The sequence below is a fragment of the Falco naumanni genome, chromosome 9, assembly GCF_017639655.2.
Source record: "Falco naumanni isolate bFalNau1 chromosome 9, bFalNau1.pat, whole genome shotgun sequence".
Lineage (NCBI taxonomy): Eukaryota > Metazoa > Chordata > Aves > Falconiformes > Falconidae > Falco > Falco naumanni.
In genome coordinates, this window is record NC_054062.1 from 10520704 (window position 1) to 10543455 (window position 22752).

Consider the following 22752-nt stretch of genomic DNA (forward strand, 5'->3'; position numbering starts at 1 on the left):
GAGATATGTATGGCACAATAAACTGATCTTATTCAACTTTTATTTCAGTATTATGTCACACGAAGGAGAAAAAAAATCAAAACTCCATAAAGATGAGAAAAAACTAAACTAAAAAAAAAAATCTCTGAACTATTAATCTTTCCTGATAATGAAGTACTTCAGGATGACTTCTAAAACTCACTTTTGTTTATATGCTTCATTTATTTTAATCTGGGAGATAATTAGAGGGAAATCAAATGCATCTCCATAGCAGAATATTTACCCGAGATGCTGCTCAGACTTCTCAGCATTCCCCCCTGTGTGTTCAAACTCAGCGTTATATATATATATATCATCAAAACTTTGTGTCCATTAATTAACATCAAAACTAGAGTCTAAATGTTTGCTGCTGGTTAGCTGTCAGAATAGGAACTCTTCCAGTTGTTTTAGATTTTTTTACATTAAAAGGCCAAATTTTGCTTGCCCTGCCGCCAAGCACAATTAGACTAGCAAAAGTGTAACAATGGATAGGTAAACTCCTGTCAGTTTTCTATCTCCAGTCAATTATTTAGTGATAATCTTTGTCCTGCAAACAGGAACGATGCCATTTCTCTGTGGTTACTGGTAGGAGTGTTTGGAGAACGAACACAGGAGCACATGTTAGAACTGGTTGAAACACACTGAAATGAGCGAGAGCCAGGACACAAGGCGAAAGCATTGCAAAACCTTTGCTAGGGAAAGGGGTGGCAAAAGCAACTGGTGCTCAGTTCCTCCCTCAAATGCTTTTGCTTTGGTGTAAATCTCCATAGGTGATCACAATGAGGTCCTTTACTTGAAGCTGACAGTAATATCATGTCTCCCTCAAGAAGTTCCATGCAACATCCCCAGTTCAATAAAAAGTACTTGGAAGTAGAAGGGGTTAATCTCAGCTGAACAGGCAGGCACTTGTCACACAAGAGTTCCCGTATATCCACACAAAAAGTTATCAGAATAGTGCTCTTCGCAGCAAGAAACAGGATTGACTTATGGTGAAGAAACGTAGATACCCATCAAAAAGATGCTCTGTTAACCAGATTATCCTGGAAAAAAAGCTGCATCACAGCAAGAATTCCTGCTGTAAAGAGCCAATAGTTTATCTCACCACCAACTAATCCTGTTATAAATTATTTAGTACTCAAAATGTATCAGAGAAGAATCCTCAGTTGAATGAGCATTCCACACACTGGCATTCTCCAAGAATTTATGTGTAAACATCATTTGCCTTTTTTCCATATCTAATATGTAGTTAATGAATGCCTGACATAACTTCAGCACACAGAAAAAAAAAAGACTAGTTACATAATTACAGGTTAAAAAATTATCTTTTTTCAGCTCCATGCACTGAAGTAATCTTAAGGGTGAAGGTTAAGTACAGGCAACACGCAGTATAGATTGCTTTGAAAAACGTTCTGTATACTGGCCACAGCAACCTTTATGTGTGGCACTGCCTCTGAAAAAAGTCTGATCTTATAATAATATTGAATAATACAGAACTTGTAAATATTATCAGTCATGTCTTGTTCATGGGACTGTCTACAAAAGGACAGCAGATCTGTACTTGAGATCATTATAGAACATGAATAACGTATTTAAGGTTGCCACTAAGTGCCAAGAGAAGAACAAGATAGATATTCTAGTATGGAGGCAAGCCTATGAGCAAGACTTTCTAGGGACAGGGAAAAAAATAAATAAAAAAAAAATCTCCCTTTCAAGTCTCCAAGGAACTGCTTAAAACAAGGTCTTTCATCAAAAAAAGAAGATACTATTTCTCTCAGCCTGATCCCGCAACAAGCATTTCTGTGCAAGCTGCTTCAGGCAGTTCCTCTCATTTCTAGATTTCATAGATTTAACTATGTTTATTATCACAGATCAAGGAAGCAATTTCTAAATACAGTATTCATACTTTTCAGCTCCAGTGGGGCAATTCACGCAGAGTAATTTGTGTCTTTCAAGCAGATTAACACACAAATTACATCTCATGACTGTTTTGCATCAAAAATAAAAAAGTCCTCAAGTAAAAGTACAAATAAATAAATCTGGGTTACTAAATTGTTTGTACCAGTTCTAAATCAAAGGTAGGATGTTCCAGGGGAACTGAAAAAGCCGAATTTACTGTCAGTTTGTGGACTCCTTCAATTCCTTGAGCTAGAGCACTTGCATGGCTCCTTCCACACTTCCACCAACCCTGTAGGAAAGCAGCATGTGAAACTCTCAGTGCCGAGCTGTGAGAATACCACTTGGGGGACTTGCTGCTACTAAACAGAACGTACAATAAAATGGGGTTTTTTTCCCTGACCTTCCTCTGGCAGATTTACAAATCCAGGTACTCTTTTTGTACCATGCCACCAATAAATATCCTACAAGCTTTTCTGAAACAGTTAACACTTGTAGATGCAAAAGGAGTTACACAGACAGTTGGGAACTCATTGTCCTGGATAAACCAACATAACAGGGAAAAAATACTTTACACTTTGCAAGGCACTGATGCAAAAAACAGACAGTGAACACACTTACTGGGTATCTTTTCTCTTTTTTTTCTGAGGGTCCACTAGACGAAGAGTGTCTCTGATAACAGCCACTTTCACTTCTTCATCAACAGGGCTTGGGACATTTTCAAATACTCCAGGAGAAAGCTTTAAATTACAAAGGGATACAATTACTCAGTATAGAACTAAGGATTATTTATTCCACATTTGCACAAACTTCATCCATGTCATATGTGTTTTAGATACACGATGATAGATTACATAATACTTCCTAAAGGATACACAAATACAAAACTGAAAATGTTGAGGTATTACAGCGATTTTTGGCAAGTTTCTCTAGTAAATTGAAATATTAAAAAAAAAAAAAAGATTGTTGCCAATGTTATCTTTATATTATATATACAAACATGAAAAAAAATATTAGCAAACCCCCAAACACAATTAACTCAACTGCAGGGGATGATGAATAAATGTATTTATGACAAAGATGATGGAGAGCTTTCACAATTCCAATAAATCATATTTCCACGTTATAAGATTAGCAACGATTTCAAAGCAGAAAATTACAGAGAACCATGGAGGTTTCATATTATCAGACAGCATTCATCTTTCAAACAAGGAAAAGGACCAGAAAACGAAACCTAAACAATTTTATTCCAGTATCACTATTGTGTTGAGAGGTCTTACCTCCTGCTCATGTTCTATTCTCATGCTGGGGTTTGCATTTACTTCTAGTAACATGGGCTTCAAGTTTTTCATTAGGAGAATGTCAAACCCTAAAATCTGTGCAAAACAAGCAATGTGTTACTTCAGTTCTACTCAGTGTCCTAGAGAACGCAATGGTCATCCATACATCAACATTCAGGAGGAAGAAACATTTGAGGGACAAAAGAGAAATAACTGAGCAACACGCTATATTGTTGCATAATTACTGAAACTGTTTGTCTTCAATACTGATGGCTAATTTCACATCATCCCTATCTCTAAATGCTGCATCTGTCAACATGGAATCTTAGCACCTATGACAAGTGGCTCTTAAAACTGCCATCACCATAGCTGCATTAGGAAGCTGCAAAGCTTCATAGTTACAACACCCAGAAGATGGAACGAATACTGCTACTAATGACTGATACCCATTGAAAATTCCCCGTATATGCTTATGGCTATTAGGTCAGGAGACTGAGATTTGTAGGGCAAAACTTGCGTGAGGAGAACCTAAGCTCTTATCTCACACAATGCTATTCAGTCTGTGTACTATACCCAACCAGTGTTCAGCAACATAACTAGAGAAAGCTTTTAGAAAATTAATTGAACACTCAGAAAATTAACCCACGCATAGAAATAACTGCATTTCTGGCAGAAATTCCAGCCTACCTGGAAGCAAGTTGGCCCAGGCTTTCCTGCTGGTATGTCAGACTGATAGTAAACCTTCAGTTCTGGTGTCAGTGCAATAATGGTTTTAATCACCAGTGATATTATATCTGACCACAGCTTTTTGACATCAGCTCCTCTGGAAGACAGTCTGCACAGAATGCTTGAAAAAGTCCTCTTGCTGCCAGTGTTCACATTATCAGAATGGATGAAATTACCACTATGGATATTTAGTGAATAATTGGTTAAGTGCATAAAAACCTGGTGCAAATTTTTTAGACTGGGTTCTTGATAGGGCTCTGTACAAAATCTAGAAAGTCCATCTTTGGCTATATAAATCTCTAAGGGTTCTAAAGATTTCAGTAAGACATAAAGTCGAATATCAAATTTCAGTTTGTCAACAAGCAGTGGTTTGCAAATATATTCCTGGACCACAGCTGGCCGGCTCTGGATGCTTCCTGTCAGTCTGATGTCACTTGGGTCTTTAATGAGGTAGATACCATCCCCCTGGCACCCTCCATCAGGTTTTACAATAAAAGTGGGCTTCCAGGATGGATCGCTGTCTTTCATCATACGGACCTAAAAGGAAAAGAATTACACTGAAAGACACTAAATGGAGGGGAGAAGACTAGCTGATACCATGAAAATCAATGAACTGCATTCATTAACAAAAATACATAAAAATAACATGATCACTATAGTAGTAAACACTGTGCAAAAAAGGTAAAAGATAAACAGTGCCGACAAGCACAAAGACAACAAAAAAGCATGAGTAGGGAATTACTAGTACAGGCAAAAGGTCATTTTATTTAACAAACCATTGTATAAATGATTTCAAGATCTTCTTTTCAATGTTATGTACCAATTTACAAAACGAAATGCTGTATATCTCATGAGCTCCATTTCATTAGTCAACAATATATATGAAACCGCAAAGTTAAACTTTCATGCTGCATTTTGAATGACTAGAATGACAAAGATAATCATTAACCCAAGGAAAGACACCTTATTTATTGAGATATGAATGCAGACAGAACAGTATGGGAAGAAGAAAAGATAAAGTAAAAATCTGGCACTGATAATACCTTTTTCCACCACTGAGTATTTTTCACAATCAGATACCCAGTGTTAGTAAAACTAGGGAATGTTGAGCCAAATGTACAAAAACTTAGAACATGTATAGATATTAAGCAAATACCATTAATTTACTAAGCAAAGCACAGCGTTTATGCTGAAATTGTTACCTACCAGTTTTCCAAAATGAAGGGTTTTCTAAATTATACCAGAATTCCCTTCAAGCCTGACATGCAATTACAACTTCTCTATCCAATGCAAGAAAGAAAATTTGATCACGATTTCAGTAACTCTTCTCAGTGGCTTTGATTTGTATTAGGAAGATCTGTTCATGACAATTCAAATACTTTCTTTAGATGTGCCTAGTGTAAAATCAAGAAAGGGAAGAAAATCGGCAGAGAATGTGATGGTGTCTAGTACCAAATCTAAACTTTTGGATGAATCTACAAAGCACTCCACACCTGGCCTGTCATTTCCTCAAGACAGTGCATGTGTTCAGATGTTCACCACTGCTGTGCTGGTTCAGCATGAAATACGGTGCACTCTAGCATACGAGCTCACGAACAGCCAGCACCAGCATCTACGCAGCATAATGCATTTTAATATGCAAAACACTTAGAAAAGCCACTAGACAAGATGCATTTCACCTCTTTTACAGATAAATGTTTGCAGATTTCTTAAAAAGTTGTATCAAATACTCTTTACTGCTAACAAATTAAATCAATAGAATAATTCTGGAAAACGTTTTTTCCAAAGACACATATTGACAATTGAACTTACTACGTACGGGATGGTGGGAGATGGCCCCCACTAGAAAGGAACTAGCAGGTAAGACATTTTCACACCTAATACACTGTGAGGATATGTATAAAGATCATCAAGACACAGAAAGAGCAAGAGAGGGGCAGGGGAAAGAGGAACAATTAGCAAACCAGTACCTTTCAGTATCAGTTTCTATCCATTGTTTATAGTGCCTTGCCATGAAAGATCTCTGTTCGTTACAGCAAATTTAATACTTTGTAAGACTGTCACTGAAGGACTGTATGACCTATTTCTGCATTGTTTACAGCAGCATGAACCTTGATACTTGTGTATCCAGTTCTTTCACTGCTTTGTAGATATCCCCGAGTACATTATAAGCCATTATAGCCATACCTTGAGGTTTTTTCCACATCATGCCCTTAATTCTTGGGGCATGCAAGGGAAGTGGTTTATCACAAACAGAAATTGTAACAGTGATGGGGAAGTATGTAGCTGTCCTACAGAATCCTAGATGTGGCCTTAGTAAGATGAAACACAAAAGTAAATTATAGGGAATTATAATACTAGAGAGAGGTGTCTGCATCCTCACTCAGAAAGTGAGAAGAATAAAAAGGAAAAAAGTTCTAAAACTCTGATCTAGATCCAAATGTCTCAAATTCAAAAGGCAATTGAATCTGAACTTTTTGCTCAATCCCACCGTTGTTTCTACACACCAACATCAGCAGCTTGATTTCTGGAGCATAAACAGGGCTTGGCACTGTAAGAGACAACAGCCTTTTATAGAAACTAGCTTCTTGGAAGCAACAATAAACATCTTTGGAGATTTTGGTTTTAACAAACTAATAGAAGTTACATAAAGAATTATTAAAAAAAAAAAAGAAATGCCCATTTTTCTTTCCAAAAGAATCAGTTATTTTATCTGTGAGAAAATTAAACAAACACACCTGTAACAGCCTGTTAATAGTTGGTAGTCCAAAACATGATTATCGTAATAAGGTTGTTTTGGCCTTTGAACATGTTAAACTGACACATTCATTTAGCAGGGAATGTTTGGAGACTAATGTCATTCCCAACTGGATACAGTGAGTCAGAATTAAACATGGCACCAAGAACTAATCACTGGATTCAAATGTGCACTTTTGTAAACTGCATATAATCACTCAAAACTCTCTCTCAAAAAAAAACCCACCACCCAAACCAAATATATTAAGGAATATTTTTACATCAGATAAAAGAGCAATTACACAATCTAAATTGTCTACAAAACTCACATTCCCAAGAAGCAAACCTTAAGTTTGCAAGCTTCAATGCATTTTATTTGAGGACACAAAAAAACCAGGAAGACAGTAACTAGGTCACCGTAAGGGCCTGACACATCTGCTGAATATCCTTCATGTACATGCATATCTCCTGCTGCCTAAATAAATTTTAGTTTATTTATTACTTATATAGCAAAAATAAGAACTGCAGAGATTTGGCTGCCCCAATTTTAAGTAGTGAAATTGAGAAAGAAAGTCAGGAAGGATTTACAGTTATCTTAGAATAATTTTTTAAAATTCATAAAATATGGCATGTTTTACAACATGTAGAAAGGAAAGAATATAACCATGACTGTAGCTCATGAAATTCCTAACGGCACTGGCACAGGGACTCCTAACAGAGAACACAGCTAAAGAAAACACAGGATGTAGGCTAACACCTTTATCAGCTACTGAGGGGATTCAGAAGAGTAAAGCACTTAAAATCTCTTGTCAAAACGGAGGGATGTCACAGTACAGATCATACTTTTCTTGCATACACGTTGTACCGCACCAGACCTGCAGCTGCTATTCTCTCCATTCAGCCAGACACATGCTAAACGAAGTCTGTGATCTGGTTTTACGCAGCCCTGCGGCTTACCAGCAACAACCGGAGATTGACTTTAAGAAGCCTCAGGACACAAGCTAACAAAGAAAAACCAATCAATTGCCACCATCAGCCCTGGCACTGCAGAATGAAAGAGAAAAAATGAGCACACTGGAGCAGGCTGAGCACCGGTCAGATTGTCGTGACTTCTAGAGAGCACCCCTGTGCCTACATCAGGCTGCTGATCCACATGTAAGGCACAGCTCTGCTAGCGGTGACGTTCCCAAGGCCTGAAGGACTTCTGGCTCCATCCCATCCAGTTATGTAGCTCATTGAGAACCACACCACTAAAAGCCTTCCTTCTAACTACAGCAGAAATTCAAGAGTAATTATTGAGACCAGGATTTCTCTCACAGACAAATGTCATACTAACTCAATGAAAGATCCTTCTTACAAAGAGGTCACCTTGAGGGATAAAATGCCACAACAGAGATCAGGCTTACATAAACAGCACATGCATAAATAGGTCCAAGTAGATCAGCAGGCCTACATATGCAAAGAAGGAAAATCAGGATTTATGCCCTAGTCTTTTTATCGCTAAAGAATAATCTTCCCCTGACATGACATTACTCTGCATACTAAAGGAGCTTCTCTGGTTCACCATTGCTAAAGTCAGCATCCCAGAAAGGTACTTAGTTATCAAACCTCCATGACCAAACATATCCTACTATGACTCTAGTTGTGCATACGAAGTGCCCATCATGGTCTACTAGTGCAGAAAGTAACAAAGACCCTCTATGACACCAGCCAGGGCATCACCTGCCTCCCATTCCCATTTCTGTCGTTCATGCCTCAGGCTCCTTCTGCTCTGCTACAGCAGCACTTTTTCAAAAAAGATAACACCTTCCAAGGACTATTGTTAAAGAAGCAACAGCAACCTGCTTTTGAAGTACTGCATTTTAACAATCATTGGTCTCATAGATCTCATAGTTAACTCCTTCCATTTAGCTGCAAAGGAAGTTATATTCTCCATCATTTTCTAGTCCTTTTTTTGACGGACTAGAAGGCCTGGATATTATTCAGGCCTTCTAGTCCATCAAAACTTACACATGACAGATGAAGACAGGAGGGTGGGGAAAGGGGGAATAGTAATCCTGAGCCAGTTTGTTTTGCAGCAGATTGACTGTCTTGAAGAAAACAGATGGTTTCTTGATCTTCAAGGAAATTCCTGACAGCAGTCTTCAAATTCTCCACAATCCCCTCAACTATATTCTTTCACATTCTCATTATGAGGAGGCTTGTCCAGACTCAGACAATTCAGTCATGTAGGAAAATTAGTTCACACAAAATGAGATATTTCTGTGTACTTTGCTTGACAGAAGGAAGTTATCTTTAAAAACATGTTAACTGTTTACAGTCAACAGCAAGAGGAGAGTATGACGTCTAACGGTAGGAAAATCTGATCCATTTACAGGTTTGCCCTTCATGAGGGAGCACAGGCTGAATGAATTGAGTGTTACATTTTATGGGCTATAAGATTTGACAGCACAAAGACTAGAACATTCATGTCTATGCCCAAGAGGTATCCAAAAGCTAAAAACCTGATTAAACCACAAAAAAAATGCTGCGCTGAAAATTAGACTGTCCAAATTAGATTCTTATTAAAAATTAATCATACTAGGCCTATTCATCATCCTCACAGACGACACAACGAAGGCAGTATGAGAACAATCAAGGTCCTGGTTTGAATCCCAAGCTAGTTACTTTTCAGAAATTGGAATTTTCTATTAGAAATAAATTCTTAGCACATAGATTCCAACAGATTCTTCTCTGTTAATGAAGGGGTGATTACTGTAGCACCTGAGAAATTTGCTTGTCTGCAATTTATCATCTGTTACAGTGACATGTTAATACAAAATGGTTTAGGAGATAAAAAAACCCCAAAGGTGAATATTGAAAATAGTTAAGTATTATTTACTTAGTAAAATGAACTTTTAAGCCTTTGTTAGAAATACCTATCACTGTTTCATTTCAATACAAATGACACTAAGGGAACTACCATTTTATTGGTATTTCCCAATATGAAGCTCATCCACAACAAATTCAAGAGTGCAGCTTTCTCATCAATTACTGGCTTTTAAAGGACAGAAGATTAACATTGGATTAGCTGTAGTGTCTTCTACCTGGATTTAGGTATAGGGGAAACTGGGAAAAGCTGACAGCATTTGATGTAGTTATTGATACAAAGGTATGACAAAAGTTCTTGATCATGTCTACAGAAGTGAGGCAAAATAAGGATACTTGAGAAAAGTGTTTTGAAATGTTACAGTGCTTCAGGAGGTAGCCATGAGATTTAAATTCTCAAGGAGTTTCTTCTTTCAGTAGTCATTTCTATCACAAATAAAATCTCTTAGGTGTTCACTTCTTAGTCCAGCTCTGTGTGACAAAATCTTACACTACAAACAGCACCATCTTCTCATGTCTAACCTATACCTACACAGACACAGAATTTGACTTGTGGTAGTTAACTGTGCCCTAAAGGACTTGAATACTAGTACCAGTAGAGGTGCAACGACATGAGTTTCAGCATGACAGATCTAGAGCTACATGCTTAGTAGCTGCAGCCCATGACAATACAGCCTTAATTCCAGAAGTGCCAGAGACAGAGATGGTTAAAACGATGGTGATCTTTTGCTCAGGTAAATGTACAGATAGCACTCATATTCAAGTATATGCCAGGTCCTATACAGGTATGTCTAACATGCAGGCACTGCCAATGCTGTATTGTACTCATTTATTAATAAGCTGAAAAATCAGTTTCTGAGCACTGGCATTTTTAGCAGCATTAGGATACCTTGGTTCTAAAGCAAACAAAACCATATATAAACAAATAACAGGAAAGACTGGAGAAGCCCTACTGAGAGCTCATGAAACTGCAAATGAAAGTGTTCTGAACCATTTATAGTTCACAGCGGATTTGGAATTTTTTGTTTTGTATTTTTTCTTGTTTTGGAGGGGTTACATTACAAACTTGTGTTAAGTAGAACATAAACTCTTACAACATAAAATATAATGTTTGATAACAAGAACTATGCTTTTCTCAAACACAGATGGAAGAACATATGCAAAGGAAACTCCTAGGAGCATGCTACCGGACATCTGTTATTCTTGGAACAAAAACCGAATCATTTTCACTCCAGTAACTGCTCAACCAGAGAAAAGTATTTATTTGCAGTGCCACCTGCTGACAGCGTGCGGGTCCGTGCGTTTAACCTGGTGTGCGGACCACACGGCTACGCGCTCTCAGTTCAGTGCCTTGCAACCAAGACAGGCACAATTCCCAAAACAGTCATTGCTGGGGCCCCAGTGCACCATTTTGAAAGTTCACTTCCAAGTTATTTTCACTTATCTACCTGTCACTGCTAAATTGATCGGATAATTTATACTCCTTTTACAAATTGGTCTTACATCTAAAGCAATAAGGCTAAAGTACTGTTGGGATTTTATTCATTTTTGCTGTTAACTAGCAATGCCATGGCAGTGACCCAGGACACTTGAAGAGTATATATTAGAAGACGTTCATGAATTTAATTGGATTGTGGATATGGCAATTATCTAAAAAGTGACACACAATATAGAAGTCTATTAAAGTCCATACCTTTTTCTCTCACTTTTCCAAGCAGAGGATACTGGAGAATACAAAAAAGCACTGGGCGAGTCAGACAGGGTTAAAACAAATACATACAATATTTAAAAAAATATATATTTGTAATAACAGAACCAAACGCCAACACACAGCATCACTTTTTTGGAAAAAAATAAAAAAGCTGAAAAAGAATGGCATTTTATTACATTCTGAATATTTAAACAAAGCAACAGTCTGACAAGAGATTCAAACAAACAATTATTCAGGGAGATGCGAGTATACCTAATGATGCACAGTCCAAAATGCTCTTTTGAAGGATTTGGATAGAACAGGCCAAACGGACTAAAAAGACTTCAGTGAGAGTGAACATGGTGAAGTACCACACTGCACACACTGTACTGGAACCTCCTCAGCCCTTTTAAACTCAGTGGAATATGGAAGGAAAGGGCTTATGATTCTACCATGTTTAATTTTCAGACATCTCTTCTGGCATTGCAGAGAAGCATTATTGCTTTTAAGTTTACTCTAGAACATAACAAACAAAAGCAGTTCATCCAGACTATGTCTGATCTCAGGCAAATTGAAAAACATGTAATCTAAAGCACCCAAGTGTGATTTTAAATAATCTGGTAGGTATGAAAGACTAAGAACTAACAACAAATAACAACAAATAACTAACAAATGGCAACAATATCCAACAAGTTATACTGTTCTGAGAGTAAAAGTAATCTACCTCAGCCACAAAGAGGGGAAATTCTTCTGGCAGAATCCAAGATCGAGGATAGAAATTATATTCAAGAGGAAACAGATCTTGCATTGTTCGCACTGCCCGACTCAGTGTAATTTTTCGTACCATCTCTGTCATGCCTAGGAAAAGAATAGAGAGTGTCTAGAAGTCATGAAAAACCTGCACTGTAGTTCATCCTAGAAGTAAATTGTGATATTATTGCTCACCCTACTAGTAAGGCACTCTAGTCATTGCTCTCAATAAAGCTGAAAACCTTTCAAAATTTTTAAGATCTGACAAAGTATTTGTAGCATTCTCCTGCCCTATTTCATATTGTATGTATTACTGTATCATATTAAAAAAAATAATTAGGAAAAATACAGCTCAGAATAATAGAGGGGAAGCTTTCATCAAATAGTGACTACTGCCTTTACCTTAATCCAAAATTATTGCCCTAGCCTGCTATCATTCCAGGACAGATAAAAATTTCCTTTAAATATAATCAACCACTTCATGTTTACTTTGCATTCATTTAAGTAACTACATCAGAAAGAATAAGTTATTTTGTGAGCAGACAAACTTAGCTGCTTTCCTGCAGCTTTGAATCTCATGCCTGGACCAAGCCACACGCAGATCTGTGTGAGCTCTGGCAGAAGTTTTTCACGAGGGCTGAGGCAGTCAGAGTTACTGTTGAGTTGTTTGTACGCTTTCAGATATTACAGCTTACAAGGTTCATGCTGCAGCTTCTTTCTCAGTGAGATCATCATCTGTGGGCTTCTTCCCTACAAGGTCAGCAAGTTTCCACAAAACCTACGGGATCGCAGCAGTCTGAGACTGCAGATCTTTATTGAGTGTGGTTAATTTTGGCCAGAAGATTCCAAAGGTACAAGGAGGACATAATGGGCAACACACACACAATTGCTGAGTCTTGTTTCCATTGGGAATGAGACTAAAAAGCTATTTTTATGGAAAAGTTTTAAGTCTTCTTGCAGACCAACCCTTTCAGATTCTTTGAATCCTCTCACAAGTGACTAAGAAAAGCATCCAGATCTCTTTTGAAAAAGAAAAAATATAGTAAAACCCAGCATCAAGTTAGCACGATGTTCCTGGAAGCCAGGTCTAGTTCTGAAGGACTCTGTTTTTGACTACCATGCGGGCCACTTGCTTACTGTGTTCACCTGACACGGATTTAAACCACCAGAAAACTACACCATCCAATACCTGAACGTGAATTTCCTCCAGACAGGAGAAAGTCAGGGTAAACAAAGCATAAAGTTCAATATCTGAGGGTTCTTCTCACAGCATACCAACAGCAGCAATAAATCTGAAGTAAAGGGCTTTGGTAAGTCAATACCTAAGCTCTTAGGTCTTATTTAGAGAGATCTCAACAGGGATTAAATGAGAAAAAAGGGAGCTTAAAAAAGTAGAAGAGTCATCATAAGATGAGGACTGACGTGAACTCTTCAATATTAAAAAAATCCATTTGAGGAACTGTGCTTCGAGCTTCTCCCTGAGATAGGCCAGAGTACAAAACAAAACAGACTCTTGCCACTTTGAATCAAAACCAAATCCAAAGATACAGCGCTGTTATCAGTGCTAGATGACCAACAAGAATTGCATACGTCACTTAAATTGTAGCCTAACACTCTTTATTTTTCCTTAAGTCATACATACTAAGCATTTTCTTCACCAAAACCACTTTCTCTCCGAAACAAATTTCATTTCAGATACTGTTCAAGACACCCATTCTGATATTCTTACCACCTAAGCAGAAGCCACCTACCAGAAACAGTAATATGCTAAAAATGCTAGCACCTGATTAGGCAGATAATTCACATTAAAAAACAGTAAAACACAGAAACAGTTAAAATCATCATGTTTTTAAAGCAGTTGTTTAAACTCTAAACAGAAGTAACGTACCTGGAAACTTGTTGACTTGACCTGAGAATATATTATTATCATGAAATGATACCCCATGCCAATAGATATCGCACGGCAAGCGTCTGCCAAAAGGAAACTGGAAAAGAGACAAGAGACAAGTTTTGAAGCAATCTGGCAATACCCATTCATTCCTTACTTTTCTAAATGCTCATGTTAAGCATAAACCATTCAGGAACAGTCTTCTGACTGTCAAAAGAAAATATGCTCTATATTTTGGTTGCAAAACGAAGAATATTTTGATCAGTTCAAGACTCTAAAGCTCAAGATGTTAACAAACCAGGAAAGGTTTCTAAAACTAAAAACAAATAACTGAGAGACATGATCTGTACTGAGAAACTCTAAGCTTGTTATCAACCACAATTAAGGCATGACTCATTTGTCATTTAAAATACTATTACAGGGAATAAAATTTCATTAAGCAGCACTTAATTCCGGCACATGAAGGCACAGCAATAGCAAGTGTTACAGCTGGGAAGTAAACAAAGTGTGACAGTGTTTTGCATTGAGTTTTTTTCTTTTTTCTCCCCCGTTTCAGGGATGATAAAAAAAAAAAACACCAGAGGTCATGGAGGAATTGTCATTACTGGCAGTTACTAAATCAACTCCTAGTCTTAAAAAGATCACCATTTAATGCAAAGTCCTATGCCCTATATTTACACTCCCTCTCTGCAGCTTGGTAACCCACAGCCTTCTCCCAGATTGCACCCATACCCGTGGTGGCCCTTCACCCCCAACCACGTGGCATCTCCATGTGCTCCCAGTTTCCCATCAGCACGAAACATTACTGCTAGTAACTCATTTCAGGAAATACATATAGTTAGTAACATCGTTGTAAATTAATAGTAGGTTGTAACTGCAAAGCACTTTCTGAGCAAGCTGATTTACATTGGTGTCTAAGCTGCAATAAATTTAAAATGGATATTCAAAGCAAGATATTTAAGTGAAATAACTGTATTATTCATTTATACATATTCAGTTATATGTATTAGTTTATACAGTATTAATTCCTTTCTGGTACTAATAGCCTGCAATTAACAGAAAACCTCGCAATCCAATTAATCATTTGTTGAGCATATATATTTAAGCTATTAAGAACGAATGCAATTATTTCAACAGTGTTAAGTATTCCAGCCTCTTCTCCCATTCACACAAGGTTTCACCATAATTGGAAAACTGTATAGTTGTTTTTTTTCTATTAGCAAAAAGATCAACCTTTTTTTAAGCAGTCTGAAGAGCTCTGAAACAGCACTGCCAATTACTGATAGCAACAGGTTCTAGTAGTGGTAAAGTGGGTTTAAAAAACCGAGAAGCTACCAGCAATAAGACCAAAAGCCCCATGAATTAGCAGTATCCAAAGATTAAAAAAAAAAAAAATTACTAAGTTAAAACCCAAACATTTGTAATCCATGTTATAATAAATATTTTTTTGTGTGTGTGTGTAAAAAAGGATACTCTTCTTTTTCCCACTTGTTCTCTTAGACACAGTCCCATTTAGCAATCAAAAACCCCATTATATCTGCAACTCCATGTAGATACCATTTAAATACCACACAGAATATATACACAGGAATCTCTTCTATTATTAGGCTACATCTTTTTCAAATAAATATGCTGTATTTCTGACCACAGCATTTTTAGGACACATTTGTATTAAATATCTACCATCCTCATTACACAGCAACTTCCATACTATTCACTTATTGAAAGAACCACAGTATTTTGCAGAAACCACTTGTTCTTTACTCAAAATGTAAATTTTCTTGCTTTAAAACATTTCTTTAAGCATTGGATTTTTTTTCAATATGACAGAAAAGTCTCATAAAGCTTTTGAGTGAATTACTTTATTTGCTACTCTAATTAAAATTTCAGTTTCCTCAGTAAATAGCCTTGAAAAATTAATTTAAAATGCTAATTGAGCAATGCATCCTTCCTCTGTTTCCTTACTCATAGGGATGAGATACCCAATTTAACAGAGCCAGTGGATTCTTCACTTATTTCATTATTATTCAGCCTGCAAAATCTGTTTCTGTACAAGTGAAAATTAATTCTGTTAGGCTCTGAAAGACAATCAGTGGCCTTAACCTCTCTCCACAGGTACATCCAGAATACAGATGCAGCATTAGGTCTCAGAGTGCCCTTCCCAGTAAAACCTGAACAATTTATTTATTTATTAAATGAAATTGAAATGAAAGGAATGAAATTTGCATTTATATAACACCTTTCATCTACAGAGGATATCAAAGCACTTTACAAACACTGTGCAGAAATCATTTCACAACAGATGAAAAGTGAGCAGCTCTGGACTGGAAAATGGAAGCACTGCACCCCTGCATCACCGATTAAGATAGCATAGCTACTTCCCTGCTCCTGACAAATCAAGATTATTTGGATTTATCCAACAAAGGGATCAAATGCACCTCCTGAATGAGCTGGGAAGGATTCTTTACCATCTGCAATATACTTTTACGTAAGAATAGTGTTTGGAAAGGAACAAACAAGTTCGATTTTTTGGCTCCCTCTGGCAGCGCCAGGCAGATATAGATTAATCTTAATGGTGATAAAAGAGGCCTTTCTGCCACCTCCCCAGCTCCTGCTGCAGGGGACTAACTAAAAGGAGAAAGCTGGACAATTGAAGCAGCCTGCTGTTCTCGTAACAACTTCTGTCTTCAGCTACCTTGTGTCAGCTGCAATAACCCCAGATCTGCACTAACACGTGCCAAAGCCAAGATGTTCGCAGCCACGGGGAACGGAGGCTATAAACGTGGAGCCATCCTTGCTGCAGCAGGCCCATCCTGTGCAGAAAAACAGCCTGGTCCTCGGATCAGTCACTGCAAACAACTTGCAGGTTGCAATCAATTCACTAACTCTTCAAACAATTTATTTTAAATCTTTTTCATCTAGATTTGAGCGACACTTGTCAGAACAAATAAACAAGGAGCCACAATGAGAACAGAATTGTTTCCACAACTTTTTGACACAATTAATCACAGTCAGATTTGTCTGACAGGTCATTTCTACCTTTTGATTAGAAGCCAATAATTTAAATTGTCTCATGGGTCACATCAGTCTGTTCCATCATGTTTAATGACAAGTTAAATGACTCGTCTTCTAGTCAGGTTTTCCCAGCATAAAATTTCAAACTATTTCAACACTTCCATGCAGCTACTGAACAGCGAGACAAATGAAACGCTTAACGCTGGGATATTTGATGCCCAAGACATCTGCTTCTTCCATTTTCCTAGTAATTGAAAGCTAGCCGAAGAAATAATTTATTAAGTGATGAATAAACTCAGGATGCAAGCTCAATTTGTGCCTATTATTTCATTTGGCATATCATGTTCATTTAAAGAATCTGACACACCAAATCAGATAGTCCAATCTAGTGATGGGAGTAATTGCTTCACTGGCATGCACATTAAAATTCTGCAATGCTTTTTAAAAGGTCCTCCCCTGCATGTTGCCCAGGCAAAACTATCATGGTTGATAATTTAATTTACTCAAAATTCCTACAGCTGGAAAAAAAAACAACATTGTTTACTGTGTTTTGCTTTTGATAACAGAATCTCAATAGTCAAATCATGCTCTCTCAGACTTTCACCTCTTCCTCACGTATCAGTGCCATAGAACAAACTGTTGATCAATATTAGCCATGTTTAGAGTATTGGGATTTTTTTGGTTTGGTTTTTTTTGTTTGTGTCTTGTAATGGCATTTACCATATGTTAGTTTACTAAAATGAACTACTACCATGTGGACAATTCTGTACTCACATGGTGTGTTATGTCATACTTCTACAAATTATCAGGGAACATACTATTACTCAAAAAAGCTCTTCCAACAAGTCAGGGTAACTACTGCAAGGAGATTCCAGAACATACAACTTAAAACAAACAAACAAACAAAAAACAAAACAAACAAAAAACAAACAAACAAAAAAAAAAAAAAAACCCAAAAAAAAAAACCACCAACCAAAAGCCTGTATGACACTGTAATGATAGTATCCATTAGACAGAAAAAGTTATCAATAAAAAGGAGCTCGCTTTAAAAAGCCTAGCGTAATGTCTCCTGCCCCACAAAACATTCAAGCCAGCACAACCAGCAGCAAACACAGAGAAAAACAGAAACAAAGCAAAAGCAGCAATGGGGAAAAAAAAGTGAGGCAGAAGGAGGATCAAATATACTACATCAAACCCCAAGACACAATCACCTTGAAAAGTATTATACAAGGGATGACAAGTACAATACCAGCCCCTGAAACATCAGTATTAACAATATGTGCATCTCATTACCACTTTAAGATTTTTTTCAAATTATTTTTATGGATCCTACAAGAAACATCATGTGTCCCCTCTGCTGGTACTGCTGGAACAGTGCAACTATTTCCAAGGCTCTCCGGCACCAACGATAGCTGTTTGAACAAATACTTCAGTGCTATTTTTCTAAACATTTGAAAGGGAGAGCTTTCAAAATTATATGTAACTTGAATAAAATAGTTTTCCTTTGATTTCTTTTCTTAATGTTATTTTCCTCTTCAAATCTAGATGAGATTTTGCCTACTGATTCCCTGTGTCTACTTAAAGTCTGCTAGCTTGAAGTCAACAGTCTGCCTTGCTCCCATCCTAGAAGACTTTTACCCTCACACTTTCCACAATATAAAAACTACTGGTTAAGAATCATAGCTAATATCAGTTCCCCTTTCATTACTCTTCCCACCTTCGGGGCGGGGTGGGTAGGTAAGAGGGAAATAAAGAAAAAACCAAAACACTTCCTTGAGAAATATCATGTTCATACTTATTAACCTATTTATAAGCTGAAAAATATACAGCAATACATTACAGTGACTTGTTTACAAGGGAATGAATTGCTGGCCACCTAGATGGTACAGTCTAGCATTGCAAAATTCCTTATTAGGTCTCTTTATTAAGAGTATGAAGTGGCCAGAAGAGGAAGCAACAGACTAAATGAAAAAATATTGACCAAGCTAATGGATGGAGGAGACGGGATATTGAGGGAGACAGTAAACTAAAAAAGATGAAGTAAAAGCAATTGCTGTTGGGGGATGCAGAGCAGGAAGGAGAATGCTGATTAATACAGTGCAGATACTCAAAAGAGGAACAAGAGCATGTGAAACAAATCAATTTGTAGGACAGAATACCAAGTGCAAGACAGATACGCAAAACAGTAAAACCTCAGGAAACAGAAAAGACAAAATTAACCAGTAAGTATGGCTCATTACCAACATAACTTGTGAGGCTAACTTAAATCAGTAATTCAGAAACACTCACTGGAATGGTACCAGGCACTCTGAACGTAAAACTTGACAATAAGCAAGAAGAAATTATGTGTGAAGTCCCCTTTGCTCTGTATGCCACAGAGCAGAACATGGAGCAAGGCTGCTGACAGACACTCCACAGGTACACTGAGGGCTAAAAGAGGTAAGCGTAACAGGTTTTAATGTCACGCCTCCGCTGGCTCCTTACTACTTTGCTCTAAGAGCAGGAGTTGAGAACTGGAGCATTTGTGCAACGAGATTTTTATATTCTCCCACTGGATTTAAGTAACAAAAAACTTGAAATAAAATTTTACGAAAACAGAGAATGAGAAAGCATTACTCTACCTGGCGAGAAGCATCTATGTCTTTGTGGTACTAGTACTTAGGACATTACAAATAAACTTAGGTAATATTTACTGCCACTCAATCCTCCAGAAAATAAATTTGTAGCATTTAACTCTGAGGTTAGGCACAACACAGACTGCCTACCCCAAGACCATAGAAATTTCATTAAAAAAGCCTCAGGTACACAGAAATATTTGTATCTTGTGAGCAGGCATCCCAGAGGCAGCTTTGTTAAGTGGAGCAGGTGCCCAGATGACGCAGCTGCACCCTAGCTCTGCACACGAAGAAACAACTCATCCTCAGGTTTTATCCTTCCAGTTTATGTCCCCTCCAGCTTCCCTCTTCTAAATGGATTACAAATACCCTTTTTCTTACAGTAGCTCCTCAAAAGGCTCCTACAAGCCATCTCAACTTCTATAAAGCCATTTATAAAGTTATTATGGAAAGAAAATCTTTTTTGGTATGATTTAGCATCTATAGTAAGATATACATTAGAAATCTCTTCAGAATTTTAAATAAGGAGTTCAAAAGCATCAGTTTTGTGCCAGCTCCTGTACTGTCATCACCCCAGCTCACCACTGACAGGCAGACACTGAATTCACACATCACAAAAAGAACACAAGACTCAAGCTGTAGGGGGGGAAAAAAAGCCTGTCTTCTCTACATGCAACAATTTAGAAGGCTAACGCCTGTTATGTATGCATTATTAGGAGGTTTAATATTTCATTCATATGCAGTGCTCTTTGACACGTCTCCAGGATAATCCGCGATGCGGAGGCTTTGCCATGGATTAGCCAGCTGATCTGGCAGGTTATACCTTTCCCTCCACGCTCACGAGCCTGATTTCCGTATGCGTATTGTGCAGGAAGGGTGAAAGGAAAGAAACGGAAAGGGACACAACACGCCAAACATTTATGCAGAGGGGCAGGTTTCTTTCTAGCCCTTTCCAATGATCAGTTCAAGCTTTAAACCGTAACATCCGATTACCCCCATTTTGGCTTGCATAACTGGCGATGGCAATCTTGATCATGAATCACATCAGCCTCCAGAGGTGACACTGAATTAGAGAAGCCCCGGGCCCGGGTGACACCAGCCGGGCCCCAGCAGCCTGCTCCTGCCCGCCCGGGGAGGCGGAGGAGGAGCAGAGGCGCCTGGCCGCGGCAGAGCCCACGGCACGGGGGGGCGGGCTGCCCCGGCGGCGGCGGCGCCGCGGGCGGAGCGGAGGGCAGGGCCGGGGCCCTGCCGCAGCCAGGGGCAGGCGGGGAAGGGGAGGGCGGCCCCGGCAGCCTCCCGCGGGCCGGGCGGACGCTCACCTCCCTCCAGCGCAGCTGCCGCAGGCTGATCTTCAGCGCCTCCAGCGAGGTCTTGGCCTTGGAGCTGTCCACCGTGACGCGGGGCCGCCGGGCGGCCCGGACCCCTTCCTCCCCGCCGCGCCGGCCCGGCGCCCGCCGCCCCCTGCCCCGCGCCGCCCGCCCCGGCGGGCCCTGCGGGCCGGCCCCTCGGCAGCCCCGCTCCCGGCCGGCCGCGGCGGGCAGCGCCTCTTCTCCCGGGGACTGCCTGGCTGGCTGGCCGCCCTGCAGCTCCTCAGGGGGGAGGGCCGGGGACCCCGGGGGCTCCTCCGCCTCCCGGGCAGGGCCGCAACCCTGCGGCGGGGCCCCGGCCGGCTCCATCCCGCGGCGCGCTGCCTCGGCCCGACCGCCACCCCCGCTCCCCGCCCGTTGCCATGAGAGCGGAGCCGGCGGACGGGCCGCGCGAGGGGCCAATCGCCGTGAGGCGGTGACACGCCTCGCTCCGCCCCGCCGGTAATGACGCGCTGCGGCCGCCTCGGCCATTTTGGGAGCGGGCAGGGCCGCCGGCCTACTTTTGGGGAGGCCATTTCGAAACAGGCTCGGGGTGGGGCGCGGCGGCCATCTTGGAAGCGGGCGGCGCTGGGCGGGAAGTCGCGGCCGCGGGTGGCGGTCTCCGCCTAGGGGCGGGCGTGCGGCTCTCGCCGCGCCTGAGGGCCGCTGGCTTTGCTACCGCTGCCCCCGCCCGCGCGGTTTAGAAATTAAATCCATTTTTTTTCGTGTGGCGGGGTGATTTTCCTGTGAGGTGGGGGTCCTGCCGCCGTTAGGCCGGGACAAAACCTTGCTGCTCTGCTTCGGACCGGCGCCGCTTGAGTTTCCTCACCCTCGTTCAGTCATGACCGGCTTAGTGCCCTGGACTGGTGTCTGCTGTATGCTTTGATTGGTTTCTGTATTTTATTGAATTATTTATAATCAAAAGCCGCGGGGAATGGGCGCGCAGTGAGTCAAACGCACAGCAAGAAAATACAAAAACTGCTTTACAATGCAGATAGCTGAATCCCTCCCAGTATTGATGTGTGGAATTAAACTCAGTAAGTTATAAAGCAGATACGTTTGTTGCGGCGCCAGGTGCAAGGGGGATGGCTCCTATCTTGCACACCGAGTTGTACTCACAGTACATATTTATACAGTCAAGTTGGTTAGTTCTGCCCAAAGTCTACACCTACTAACTAATTACTGGTTACTTTCTTCCTTCAATGTAAAGGAACAGTTCATTAATTAACTGGGCACGCTCCCAGAGCAGGGGATTCACTCTCTTCGGGGGGGCCATTTGAGTAGGACGTGATCTCACACTACCACAATTATTTTATCCTAGTGTCCTTGAGTCTTATCACTTCAGTAGTTTTTCTTTTAGCAATTAGCACGTCCTTGTCAGAAGGGTACTGATTTACGTTCTTGTGGAGCTCACCAACATCTCTACTAACTGTCCCTTCTGAAGTGCTAAGCGGGCCGAGCCCCAGACCTTCTCTCCAGGCAGTGAGGCCCCTGCCTGCCTGGTGATGGTTCCTGTTATCTGTGCAGCTCCTGCCGGTAGAGTTTTATGTTTCTCACTGTATTTTCTCGCATCGGTATCAGTTAAAATTGGCGCACATGTGAGCGAGGGGGCGCTACCTGCAGGGCAGGCCCGCGGAGCGGGGTGGGGAAGCGGCGGCAGCGCGGTGGCGCTGCGCCCTGGGAAATGCGGCCTGGCGGGGGAAGGGGCGGGGAAGGGGCGGGGGAAGGGGCGGGGAAGGGGCGGGGGAAGGGGCGGGGAAGGGGCGGGGGAAGGGGCGGGGGAAGGCAGGAATAATCAGAATTCTGTGTGAAGGAGCTGTCACTAGGGTCGTGCGCCTGGCATAGAACAGAACTGAAACGGGACATCGGAAGAAAACATTGGAATGAAAGCAAAATTTAAATGAATGCAGCAACATTTGGGACTTCC

At 40.2% G+C, this 22752-nt stretch overlaps 1 protein-coding gene across 1 annotated transcript in view; it reads right to left on the bottom strand.

The window, feature by feature from the left end:
• TTLL11 (tubulin tyrosine ligase like 11) overlaps positions 1–21257 on the bottom strand; it is a 50458-nt gene extending 29201 nt beyond the window's left edge. The window contains exons 1-6 of the mRNA XM_040606683.1: positions 20799–21257; positions 13850–13946; positions 11936–12069; positions 3879–4454; positions 3192–3287; positions 2533–2651 (exon numbers count right to left, since the gene is read on the bottom strand). Coding sequence (XP_040462617.1) covers positions 2533–2651; positions 3192–3287; positions 3879–4454; positions 11936–12069; positions 13850–13946; positions 20799–21155 — 1379 coding nt within the window. The 5' untranslated portion in view covers positions 21156–21257. The remainder of the gene's footprint in view (positions 1–2532; positions 2652–3191; positions 3288–3878; positions 4455–11935; positions 12070–13849; positions 13947–20798) is intronic.
• Positions 21258–22752: the final 1495 nt, after the last annotated feature.